Source organism: Zea mays, chromosome 3 (genome assembly GCF_902167145.1).
Source record: "Zea mays cultivar B73 chromosome 3, Zm-B73-REFERENCE-NAM-5.0, whole genome shotgun sequence".
Taxonomy (NCBI): Eukaryota; Viridiplantae; Streptophyta; class Magnoliopsida; order Poales; family Poaceae; genus Zea; species Zea mays.
In genome coordinates this window covers 201,225,530-201,237,661 of record NC_050098.1, presented here as the reverse complement: position 1 = coordinate 201,237,661, position 12,132 = coordinate 201,225,530, and the positions used below count along the sequence as shown (strand labels likewise).

At 47.7% G+C, this 12,132-nt stretch overlaps 2 protein-coding genes across 3 annotated transcripts; one reads left to right on the top strand and one right to left on the bottom strand.

The window, feature by feature from the left end:
• Positions 1-4,362: 4,362 nt before the first annotated feature.
• Positions 4,363-7,562, top strand: LOC100272663 (uncharacterized). Its single transcript, NM_001147121.1, has 4 exons — positions 4,363-5,199; positions 5,288-5,378; positions 6,831-6,957; positions 7,038-7,562. Exons 1-4 carry the CDS (start codon positions 4,721-4,723, stop codon positions 7,175-7,177), a joined length of 837 nt encoding a protein of 278 aa, NP_001140593.1. The 5' UTR covers positions 4,363-4,720; the 3' UTR covers positions 7,178-7,562.
• Positions 7,563-9,416: 1,854 nt separating this feature from the next.
• LOC100272690 (uncharacterized) lies at positions 9,417-10,962 on the bottom strand. 2 transcript variants are annotated; one of them, NM_001353543.1, is made up of 2 exons: positions 9,855-10,962; positions 9,417-9,762 (listed from the first exon to the last, which is right to left on the bottom strand). In NM_001353543.1, the coding sequence occupies exon 1, from the start codon at positions 10,944-10,946 to the stop codon at positions 10,230-10,232; it is 717 nt and encodes a 238-aa protein (NP_001340472.1). In that variant the 5' UTR covers positions 10,947-10,962; the 3' UTR covers positions 9,417-9,762; positions 9,855-10,229. The 2 variants fall into 2 exon arrangements, with proteins under 2 accessions (NP_001340472.1, NP_001140617.1); NM_001147145.2 differs by having other exon boundaries at positions 9,419-10,962.
• Between the last annotated feature and the right edge of the window lie 1,170 nt (positions 10,963-12,132).

Sequence of the window (12,132 nt, the reverse complement as noted above, 5' to 3'; positions counted from 1 at the left end):
TGCTACTTCTTCAGTTTTTGACCTTTCAGCCTTATCTTTGTCAACCTTCGTTTCAACTAGCTCAACCGAAGGTGCCTTCAGCATTATAGCCGGCTCTTCAGTCCTCTGCATGGGAGGAACAATTTCTCTTGATTCAGCAGCTGAAGAAGCCTCCCCGAGAAACTCAGGCACCACAACCGGTTCAATGTAACGCGGCCGGTGGGTAAGTACCTTCATCTTTTTGCCCGTAGCCTTTGGCACAGGCTCATCTAGGGTGGCCAAAGCATCAGCTTTTCTCTTCTTCCCCTGTCCCCGCAGCGGGTAGCGGTAGTCGGGGTAGACGAAGCCGATGGCGTCAAAAACTCTGTTCATTCTCTTTTTTCCCCGACCTCCAAAGGCTGCAGATAGCGCATTATCTTCTGCCTTGGAATAAGCTCCAAGCAGCTCATCACTTGTAGCTTCGATGCATTTCGGCCAGTCATCGTTTGGTTCATCGAACTTATCCCCATACCTGAATGTATACTTCAGCCAGACCAGATCACCTTCGCTAGACTTGGTGATGGTCTCCTTCGGCATTTCCCAGCTCTCTACAAGCGGCCATACTCTAAATGCTATATGCTCTTGAATTAAATCTCTTGTACCAATGAAGGAGCAGATAGTACCGAATGCCTTCTGACACGCTTCGGCGGCGTCATCAATTTCGACCTTCGGCTTTCGGAGACCGAAGCGGGACCATATGGGGCGCATGATAATCTCCTTGATGTCCTACCTCGCTGACAAGTCGTTCTTCACATAAAACCATTCTTCCATCCAAGCTCCAGGCCATCTCTTCCGAAATGTTGGCACTGGGTGGCTTGCGTTGGGGCGGGCGATAAATCCATAACAACCGAAGTTGTTGTGGTATTGTTCCTTACCCATGGCCTTCGTCTCATACAGAAGTTCGTGCATGCTGCAGAAGCACTTCGCACTTGGCTCTAGCCCTTGGCTTCTTGCTGCCCAAACGAAGACTCCCATCCTTAATATGGCTTCAGGGGTCATCTGATGAAGAAATATTTGGTAGGTTTTCAGCACCTCAACTACAAACTTGCTCAAAGGGAACCGAAGTCCAGCTTTGAAGAAGCTTCGGTAAATCACAACTTCGTTTTCCTCGGGGGTAGGGACGTTGTTGTCTCCGCCAGCCCTTACAATAGACATATCCCAAAAGTATCTTCCTCTCATGTTCTCAAGATGACTTTCAAGATGACTTTGTTTGATGGTTGATTTTCCGAAAATCGAATGACTTGGTCTCCAGGGTCGATCTTTAGAATCCTCGCCCCCACTTTCCGCATCATAACTGTCACTGTCACCAGTATCTTCAGACAGGCCCTCCAGTATCTCCTTAGTAATCTTCTCTGTATTTGTTTTTGCCATTGATTCGATAAATCCAGCAATGTAATGATTCACAACCTTCTTCTCCTCAAAAAGCTTCTCCTCTTCAATCAGCTTCGTCTCAGCAGCAACCTTCTTGTCTTGAGACATTTCTCCTTCAGAAATGACGAAAATGCGTCTTTTTAACCGAAGCTCAGAAAGCTTGAAAACTAGCTAGCAAGCGTTAGTGAGCAAGAGCTATGGAATTGAGAAAGTAAAGCAAATGGCACAAGCAGCGTATCAAATATAGCTGGTGTGAGTTCTTATTTATATGCTCAGCACGCTCTACATTGGGGGTCCCATCCGTCATTGACTGTTGCTATTCTAGCAAAGGGAAGGTGTTTTTTCGGACCTTCAGCTTAAGGCCTTCGTCCATGTCGCAGTCTGAATTCGTTATCTTAAACAAATTAATACTGCGAGGGGCTACTGTTGGGGACCTTCGTCCTCCGAAGGTCCTCAAAAACGTGATTTAACAATATCTTCCAAGTGTGACATATGAACAGGTACCTTCGGACTCGGGTTAAAAGCATGTACGATGTAAAAAGCATGATCGTGACGAAGGTTGAAGTTGCTCCGAAGCTACGCACAAGAGAGCTTCGGCTAAATAGTGAAAAAAGGAACCGACTTAAAGGGGAAAAGGCTATCTAGTCCTCATAGATTTGTCTATAAGTTAATGGTAAATATAAAGGGCATGAATGTAATTTCTCACAGGCTGTGTCCTGTGCCTATAAATAGATGAACAGTACCCCGTACTGTTCACGCTGACTTGTACTCGCTTTTGCGTCACACTTGTACTTTTGCCTTCTATCAAGCCGAAGGTACATTTGTAATTCAATATTATTTTTGTCTTTTCAGGATAATACAATGAGAATGAATTAATAATGTTATGTGATTGTTTATCTTGCCTCTTATATTTCATATACTTCTTCTTTTATTAACATATATCGCGTTGATGAAGGTATGTCCTTCGTAACCTTCGTCTAAAGATCATTATATCCTAAGGGAAATAATGCTTCGAAGGACGAAGGACATTAACATTTAAAATTTTGTGTTGTCTTGTTCTTAACTCATAGCATTTGAGAACAAGTCCCCAACAGTTATAAGTCTCCAAGACTTTCCTGTTTCCTGTGGTTGAATCCTGCATTCTTATTTCTGCAAGAATCGTTAGTTCACAAGCAGTTGTCATGAATTACCAAAACACCACTAAGGGGCCTAGATGATTTACAGTTGCGCACACCGTCCGAAGTCCGGAACGCGCACAATAAATTTACTTGTCGGAGCAAGGCTCGAAACGTCGACAAGCTTGATTTGGGTACCCTAGTATATATTATTGACAACACTATGGTGTTGTTTTAAATAAAAAAATATATGTGATTTCTAGCTAAGTTTTAGAAAAGTATATAAACATCGATATATTTTAAATATATGCAATATCAAGTCTTACTTCTTAAAGAATTTAATGGACTGACTTGATGTTTAATAACTACAAGAAGCGACTAGTTTTGGTGCAGTTTTATGTAAAACAAATTAGAAACAGTAAATCTTAATTTATAATAAGTAAAACTAAAGCGAACTAATAATTTAGAATGGAGGAAGAATATACAACCATGTTCAGCCATTATTCCTTCAACTTCCCACGTTTCTATCTGCTCAAGTGAAGCGCCAAAGCTAAAACCAAAGTACTATACTCATTCTCTGTTCATAAATATATGACATTGTTGTTGTTTTTTTAAAAACTTTTATCACTCGTCTTATCCAGAAAATAATAAATTATTATTTATTTTTTATGATTTGTTTTATCACTTAAGGTGGTTAGTGTTTGACTTAAAATTTTATATTTTTAAATAAATATTTCGAATAAGATAAGTGGTCAAAGTTTTCGAAAAAAGTTAACGATGTCATATATTTGTGAACGGAAGTAGTAACTTACGATGTGTTTGGTTCGGTGTCAACGAGGGATGGGACGAGATCAAACTTAGGTTGACCCTGTCCCTTATTTTTTGAGGGATAGCTTCATCCACTATTTTTAAAGAATATTTTTTGACCTTGACTCTTGACCTCCAAACCAAATATGGATCAAGTTAGAATGATCACACTCCATCTCTCTTCATCCATCCATCCAAACACTACATATAGTTGCCCTGCTCGGGAGAGATCAGACTGAGCTAATTTTATATTCAGCCCAACATCCGCACACAGGCTTTCCTCTGACGCAGATTGATTAATCAAGAAGCTAAGGATGGCGTGGGTAGATTAAAGCGCATCATACACAGTACAGAGCCCGAGCGGCAAGGAACAAGACGGGCACGGTTAGATCTCTGATCCCGAGGGGATGCTGCTGTCAGCTGTCTGACGGAACGGAACGATACGACCGCAGTGCATATGGGTTTCTTTTGGGCGCAAAGCTTCCACCACCGAGTCCTTTGTTTATCCTGTAGCTACATCGACGCGACGACGCCGCTCCGATTCACCTGTGCATGCATGAAGAATCACCACCGGCCTGCTCACCGCTCGCCAGTCGCCATCAAAGAAATCAAGCCGGTGGTGACCCGATCGGCCATGGTGGTCCAGTCCAGCAGGGCGCATCATATCCTCGTGACGCCCTGCATGAAAACGAAGCTGCTCGGCATGCATGTGATCAGCAACGACATGTAATCGCTCCCCCTAGTTGCCTAATCGCTTCGACACCCACGCACCGGGTCGTTGGTGACAGTGACGCGGCCAATTTTGGGCGACAACGACCGCTAGCTGATCCATTTCAAGCCAAGCGCCCCCAGCGAGCGAGCGAGCGGTGGATCCGCGCCGCGGGCGGTAAATCTACTGCCTGTCTGTCTCGGCTGGGTGGTCGGCGCCTCGCGTGCCCCTTTTCAGCTTTCGCTGCCACTTGAAACGAACGAGCCGCAGCCCGCAGCCGCGCGCCGAGCCCCCACCAACAACTACCCGCGCTACGCGTACGTAGCGCACTCCACTGGAATACTGGATCGCTCTCGGAGCAGGGAAGGAGCTAGCTAGCTAGCTGGCGCAGGCTGTCCTCATGTTCCAAAAGTCTCGTCCCATGTGACCCCTCCAATTCCAATTCCCGTCCGTCTCCATCCCCTCGCCCCGGCACAAGCTACCCGGGGGCCAGGACGGTGGTGCCGTGCGGTCTCGTAGCTACTGCACTGCATCACTATAAAGCTAAGCTCCAGGCGCCGCGCCGCCCATCTATCGCGAGATCTAGCGAGCGAGCGCGCACACTGCTGGCGGCACCAGGCTACGACGATCGAGAGAGCCGCCGTGCCAGCACATTGTCCATTGTCCGCGCGGCGGGGGATCGGGCGGACGCGCACATAATATGGCGCAGCTGCCGCCCAGGGTCCCGACCGCGGTGCACCGCTGGCCGGAGGGCGGCCACCACGGCGCGGCGGCGTGGGCCGATGACTTCGCCGAGTTCGCTGCGTCGCGGCGGGGCGCGCACCGCAGGTCCCTGAGCGACTCGGTCGCCTTCGTCGAGGTGGCGCCCGCGGCCGGCGAGTTCGACAGGCTCGACGACGACCAGCTCATGTCCATGTTCCCCGACGAGGCCGCCGCCGGCGGCGGCGGCGGCGGGTCGTCCGCGGCAGGGTCCGAGAACAACGGCGGCAGCAGCGACAGTTACGGCGATAGGCGCGGCGGCGGTGGCCCTGCGGCGGGAGGCACCAGCACCACCACCAGCTGCAATGGCTTCGATGGTGGCGAGCACAACGAAGCCGCGGACGCGCAGGCGACGGGGCAAGCTGCCGCCGCCGCCGCCGCCTCCACGGAGCTGATCCGGGACCCCAAGAGGGTGAAGAGGTGAGCCCGGTCGATCGAGCTAGCCCGCCATGCGTGCATGCAAAATGCAGACTGAAACGAGCCTTTGCTTGCGCCGAATTTCTTCCAGGATCCTTGCCAACCGGCAGTCAGCTCAGAGGTCGCGGGTGAGGAAGCTGCAGTACATCTCCGAGCTCGAGCGCAGCGTCACAACACTGCAGGTAAGCACCAGCATTACTATATATGATATATCGATACTATGATTCTATGAAACTTCTAAGTTTCTTGCTCCAACACAAATAAACCAGTGCTATCACGCATAATGCATAAGAATTGTAGCTGCTTGAGCGTAAACGCTAGCTCTCTTGAAAAATGCAGAAGAAATCTGGCACCTCATTCAAATGTGATCGATCGATACAGACATGCATGGAAAACAACTCCACATGCAACCCCCCCCCCCCCCCCACCCCACACCCCACACCTACAAACTTGCGTAAGAAATTATATATATGTGCAATTTTGTAAACACGATTGGTAGTAGCTCCGACAAACGTAGTACTCGATCGATAAAAAAGACACGCATGAGCATGATGCATCTGCATTCATGCTGTGGAGCAAAGTGGCCTGAAATTTCCCTCTTCAAGGGCTAGTTTAGGAATCCCGTTTTATCAAGGAAAATTAGTTCATTTTCCTTTAGAAAAATAGGAATCCGATGCATAGTGTGCATATATACCAAGAAATTCTGATAGATTCAAGCCATTAATTTTACTGAAGTTAATTACAGACATCATCAGACATGCGTGGTCACGATCGATACCATATAATTCACGGACACACATGCATTTACTTTGGAGCGAGCTGAGGCCTGAGGACGATGCGGCGAATAACTTGTCATTTCAGCACATGCATGCGTTGATGCGTAATAGCCAACAGCTAGCAAAAGGTCGTAGATGTAGGCTGTGATAGATCGGCGCCGTGCAGCACAGGCTGGCTCGCAATAGCAACAGCGTCGTCGCAAGTGACACGCGCCCATGTGCATGTGATGTGTGAAGACCCGTCCGGCCGGGATGGATCATGGAATGGAAGCAAAGCAACACTAGGCGGGGCGGGCGCTCTCTCCCCCCGCGTCGTCCCGGCCGTGCATGCATGCACGCCGATGCCTTTACCCCGGCCGGCCGGAGCGCGCGCGCGGTAGGAATCGAACCCCACGCGTACTGCCATGATCCAAGTGCACATGCCTCTGTGGTCCCTGGGTGGTCGACCAAGCTGGTGGTACAACACGAGCCTTGCCTCCTTGCGCAAGATCCGTTTGGTTGGAGCAGGAATAATTCGCGTGGCTTTTATGCTTGGGTGAGTATACACTATACGTACAAAATACTGCAATGGGGTCGAAGCACAGTAGCGTTCTTTTATTCGTTACGTTGCTGTACGGCGCTCAGCTTGTCCGGTCCGGTTCTGTTAACTCGCCACATGCATGGCCGTACGCTCAGCTTGTTCCAGAAGACTATCAGATTCAGCTTTACATGTGTGTGCTAGCTGGTGCTGGATCCTGTCCATGAACATTGAACATAGAAATAGTTTCGGATCTTTGTCGACGGAGTTGCTCGCTTGCTCTCAGCTAGAACTAGAAGCTGTATAATTAAAACCGATCGTTTGCGTCGTTTGCTGTGCAGAACGAGGTGTCCGCGCTGTCTCCCCGTGTGGCATTTCTGGATCAGCAGCGTACCATACTGACCGTCGGCAACAGCCACCTCAAGCAGCGGATCGCAGCTCTTGCTCAGGACAAGATTTTCAAGGATGGTAAGTGTGCGTTAATTTCTTGCTTAAACCGTACGAACGTCACTGAGTATATATACACACATATATCTTTCGTTCTTCAGCTCATCAAGAGGCGTTGAAGAAGGAGATCGAGAGGCTGCGCCAGGTCTACGAGCAGCAGAACCTCAAGATGTCAGCCGGCGCTGCTGCCTCTGACCATGGCCCGCCACCGGTGCGCGCGGAGAAAGAGCTCATGAGCTAGCTACCCAGTCGATCCACGCGTGCCCGCTGTGCAGTGCAGCCCGCCCGCCTTATCATTAATTAACATGGAGGGAACATTGCATCATGATTTCTCTTTTTTTCGGATTATGTGGATGTTTTCTTCTTTCTTTCTTTCTTCTTCCATTGACACGTGTGCGTTAATTCTTTGTATGTTGATTTTGGGATTTGGTTCACTGTGCAAATTGTGGTAAAGTCATCAGGGAAACTGATCTGTTGTGTAAATCACTTTTTTGAAGCATTACATTCCTGGGAATCTGGTTACCCATGATTTTTGTACGGCCTTTCTTTTTTTCCCTTTAGTAGTGTGATTATATACCACAATATTTGGCAGGTTCGATGTAATTGAATTAGCAATGTGGGCAGCTATCTTTCTTTTTTTGTCTCCTTTCTAACATACTAACATTTTATTGGTTATACTCTCTCTGCATGCCTCAAATGATTAGCGTAGGGAGAAAAAATAGGTACATGATTTTTACATTAGTAAAAATGCCAAGAGGTGCTTGATTTCATTACTGAGCACACCATACGTGGTTAAAAGAGGTAAATAGTTAACCACAGATCAAGAGACGTTAAAAGAGGTACGTGATTTTTCCGAATTATATATATGAGATCAAATCACTAAACTTATCTCCCTACTATGCTCAAACTAATAGCTAAGTTTAGTACAGTAATAATACTTTGATCAAGCTTATCAAAAAAGAAGATTCAGGATAATCCAAGGAGATGGAATGCTAATTTATCTAAATCTCTATGGGCACATCATGTGTCTAGACATTGATGCTACTAAAGTTACTCCTTTTAAGTTGGTATATGGGCAATAGGTTGTGTTACCTAACAAGGTAGATTTGGATGCATTTGGTCTTGCTAATAAAATAAATTATCTATTGTTTATGTATCATAATTCGGTGGTGGACAATACCGATGAGGTGTCATACAACGATTAAAGGCTCTCAAGGATACAGAGAAAACAAGGTTCATGCATCAATAAGAAAGTCAAAACACAGTCGTTCCAAGATGTAGATCTAGTGTCTAAAATCATACTAGCAATTAGATCAAAGAGCAACAAGTTTGGCAAGCGGCTACCAAGCTAGAGGGACCTTATAATGTGATCACCAAGCTCAGCCACTAAACCCAACTAGACCGAGTTTTCAAAGTCTACAACGTCTTCCACCAAGTTCAGCTAAACTAGGTGTGTGAAGTCGTCTAGACTACAAATCCGACCAAACCGACTTCTTGTTGCCAGGCCATCTCTGTGAAATCCGGCCTACTCGACTTTTGCTAGATTGGAAACTTATCCGAGTTTGACCTTCATGTACTCCTCTATGGAGGGTCTTTCTGGAAGATATTTTAGAGTCTACCTGACAAAGGCTAGGATCAAGGTCGGCTTAACCGAGGTCTAAATCAGTTCCATCGGTCCGCTATGTTTAAAGTTGTGTGTCGACAACGGACATGCTAACTCTTACTGTTATTATCTAAATCTTTTTTAGTGTCTGAGTCTGAGTTCAGAGTTGAAGGCCGGGCGTCGTTCTCTCTCGACGACTAGCTAGCCCCTTCCTTTGTACTATTGACTGCAGGATATTTGAGCCCTAATTGGCACTTGGGCCTAATATAAGGTGTTCTCCAAGGGAGCCCAGACTCCTTAGGGTCGCTGGGCCTTGATACCGTCACTATCTGAATTCACTTACGTGATGATGGTTAATTAATCTTGACATACTGTGTTGCACATTCCATCCTTAACTGTAGGTTATATATTTGTGTTTGTAGGATGCCATATTTTATTGGCATAGTTTTATAAATAACATAAAACAGACAATATATTTAGGTAATATTGTAGACATAGTTTCATCCATATAAAACTCATTTCACCTCTTTTTCGTCAATTGTTTATCACAATATTCAAATTACTCACAAGGCATATCGTTTAATAAAAATAAAAATATCGTATTTAACTAGTCAGCTTGAACTTTAATTTCCCCCTTTATATAGCATCCGTTCCCGTCGTAATTTTTTCAGTTTTGAAAAGTTGCAAAGACTGAGGTAGAAAAGGGAAAGAAGAAATGATATGGTTACATGTTGCTAATCCTAGGGTAGAAAAAAAGAGAAGAAATATTGCCATTATATGATAAGTTTTATCTTTAAATAGATCTCGTAATCATTAGAAAGTATATATTTTTTAGTGTTAGATCACCTAGCTAGCAAAAGAGAAATGGCCGTATATTATATTAGGACTCCAATCTTTTAAGATGTTTATTCAGAACATGTACAATGTAATAACTAGGCTTATGTCGCAGCTTCCCCTCACGCACGGCAGAGAGCGAGCGGCACCCATGTCATCAAGAGCAGAAACAACATTCACCCGCGATCACCCGCCTGTTCCTGTCGACGGAATCAGGACGACGACGTACAATGATTCGCGCGGTGGGGGCAGACGGCGCAGTTTCCAGTGACCGGGGTCAAGCTATTCTCCGCATGCTCCAAGGCCAAGAGGGTCACTGTTATTCTTGCAGGCTCTCTGTATGCCCGGTTTTTAGCTGTTCTCCGCCTGAAACACGGAACAACAGTGCTCTGCAATAATGGAAACCAGAATTTTGAAGCTCAACGCACATGTACAACTGTACCAAGGCGCAACTAAAATGTCTAAAAAAGACTGGCGATACCGTATATGCAGTACATTCTCCACGACCTCTGTTTTTGATTCGAGAGCATAAACCATCCGAACGCATCCTGCAGGCAGTAAAGCAAACCTGAATGTAGACAATGCACTTCATTTAGCACAAAGCTTTCAAACAAAAAAAATAAAACAAAGAACAAAAACTAGAATGCTTCTGATAATCTGAGCCACACAACACTAATGAGCACAAGAGGCACACAAGTCCAGTTCTCTTCAGCAAATTCATATCCTCAAAAAAATTTGCAAAAGCGGCGCAAAAGTAAAGTACGGAGGAGTAGTTAGGCCGGCGCGGCAGCGCGGCACGGCCCAGACGACGCGGACACGTGTGATCGACGACGTAACCGGGTACACTACTTCACTCTCACTCCCACAGCGGGCTGGCATCATAGAGCTGCCCGGCGGCGCCCGCCTCCCCTTCGTATCCGTAGCAGGGCTCGAACGGGAAGCCGCCGCCGTCCTGCTGCTCGTCCCACGCCATGGCCATGACCAGGCCGTCCATGTACCAGCCCCCCGCGGACTCGCTGGTGGCGAACGGGTCCATGGCGGCCTCCTCCGCCCACTCCAGCTCCAGCAGGGTGTCGTCGTCGTGGCCGAAGACGACGCGGTACGGCGCCGGCGGGGACCTCGGCCGTGATGGGCCCCCGTCGTAGTCGTCGAAGTCGGACAGTATGCCGTCGAGGAGGCCGCGGCAGTCCTCGCAGCCCTGGTGCGCGTGCATATTGTCGTAGTTCTCTTGGTTGTCGTCGATCCAACAGTCGCCGTCGCCGTCGCCGTCGGGCGCTAGACCAAGCTGTTGGTGGTGGTGGTGGTGGTGGTGGTGGTGGGCAGCGTTCTCGGCGGCGAGGGACGCGTCCAGGAGCTCCATGAGGAGGTCGCCGTGGACCTCCGGGACCTCCATTACGTCGACGTCGACGTCGTCTTGTTTCTGCTGCTGCTGACTGCTGTCCATGTGTGTGTAGTTTATCAAAACTGTAGCCAAGCTGTAGTAGGTACTTTTTTTTCCCAACAGGTACGCGCGGGAGTGAGAGAAAGAGAGAGAGAGAGAGAGGAAAAGGAGGAGGAGGAGATCACTGACCATGCATGGCAGGGCATGTGATTGAGGCAGCGGGGAGCTCGTGTCTTATAGCCTCCGAGGGTGGGACTTGCCAGCTAAGGACGGAGCTGCGTCGGCCATGACCATGAGGGGTTGAGGGCCAGGTGACCGGGCGGTCTCGTACCAACGCGGCATGTGGGCCGGACACCACTCGACAGCGCTCATGGTCATGGTTCCCGATCGCGCCCGCCATCTGTCCATAGGTCCGTCTGATGAGAGATTATTGCTTTTGCTGGGAGCAAGCATGGATTAAGGATCAGGAGAGCACGGAACTGTTGAGACGTTCAAACCAAGCTTCTGTTAATTTGTCGATGATGGAGCTGGTTGAATGAGCTTTGCGTCTCTGTGGTCTGTCTGTACGAGATTCATCTCTGGACCAGTGCACCGTCCAAGTACGCGCCTAGCAGGTCCAAGGGTCGGCGTGCCTGCCTGCCAATTGTCATGGCCCATGGTGTTGGTGCGTGGGTACGGGTTCAGCCGCTCAGGACGCCGTCAGTTCAGTCCTTATCCATTTGCGCAATGGCACTACTGCTCCGATCCATTTCGTGTTGAATCGTCGTGATAATTGATCCAGCAGTGCCGGTGACGGCTGCTACTGCTTCGTATAATAGTGTTTGACTGGGGTTAGTTAAACAGGAGGGATGGGAATGATGTCGGGAGATGGTGAAAACGGCAGCCAGAACCCAGCACGGTAGATCTGAGAACAGTGACTGTCCAATGTTTCCGCTGGCATCAATAGTTCAACACTACTGTTACCATGCTGGTGCTCCTAGCTAGAGCCCTATCTGGGAAATGAAGGAGCTGTTGAGATGCAACTTCAGTTCATGGGTAGTATGTCACAAATCGCGTTTATGTAATAGGGTGGCCCATGGTTTAGCGGCGTTAAGGGACTAAATAAGTTGAGTCCGGGTACTGTTGTCGTCCCTGTTATTCCATGTTGTGTTTATATGAACTGTTGGCCAACGATTTGGCCCCAGTTATTGAGCGATGGAGATTGATCTCTTCCATGTTAAAAAGAAACAATTCACCAGTTTTACCAAACAACAGGAAGAAAAACTGCAACTCGAGCACACCAAACATCGTAGGGCCGATTTGATAGAGTTCTATCTGATTCTGATTTCTATGTAGAAGCTGATTCTGAGAGAAGCGACTTTCAAAATCACGATGGAGA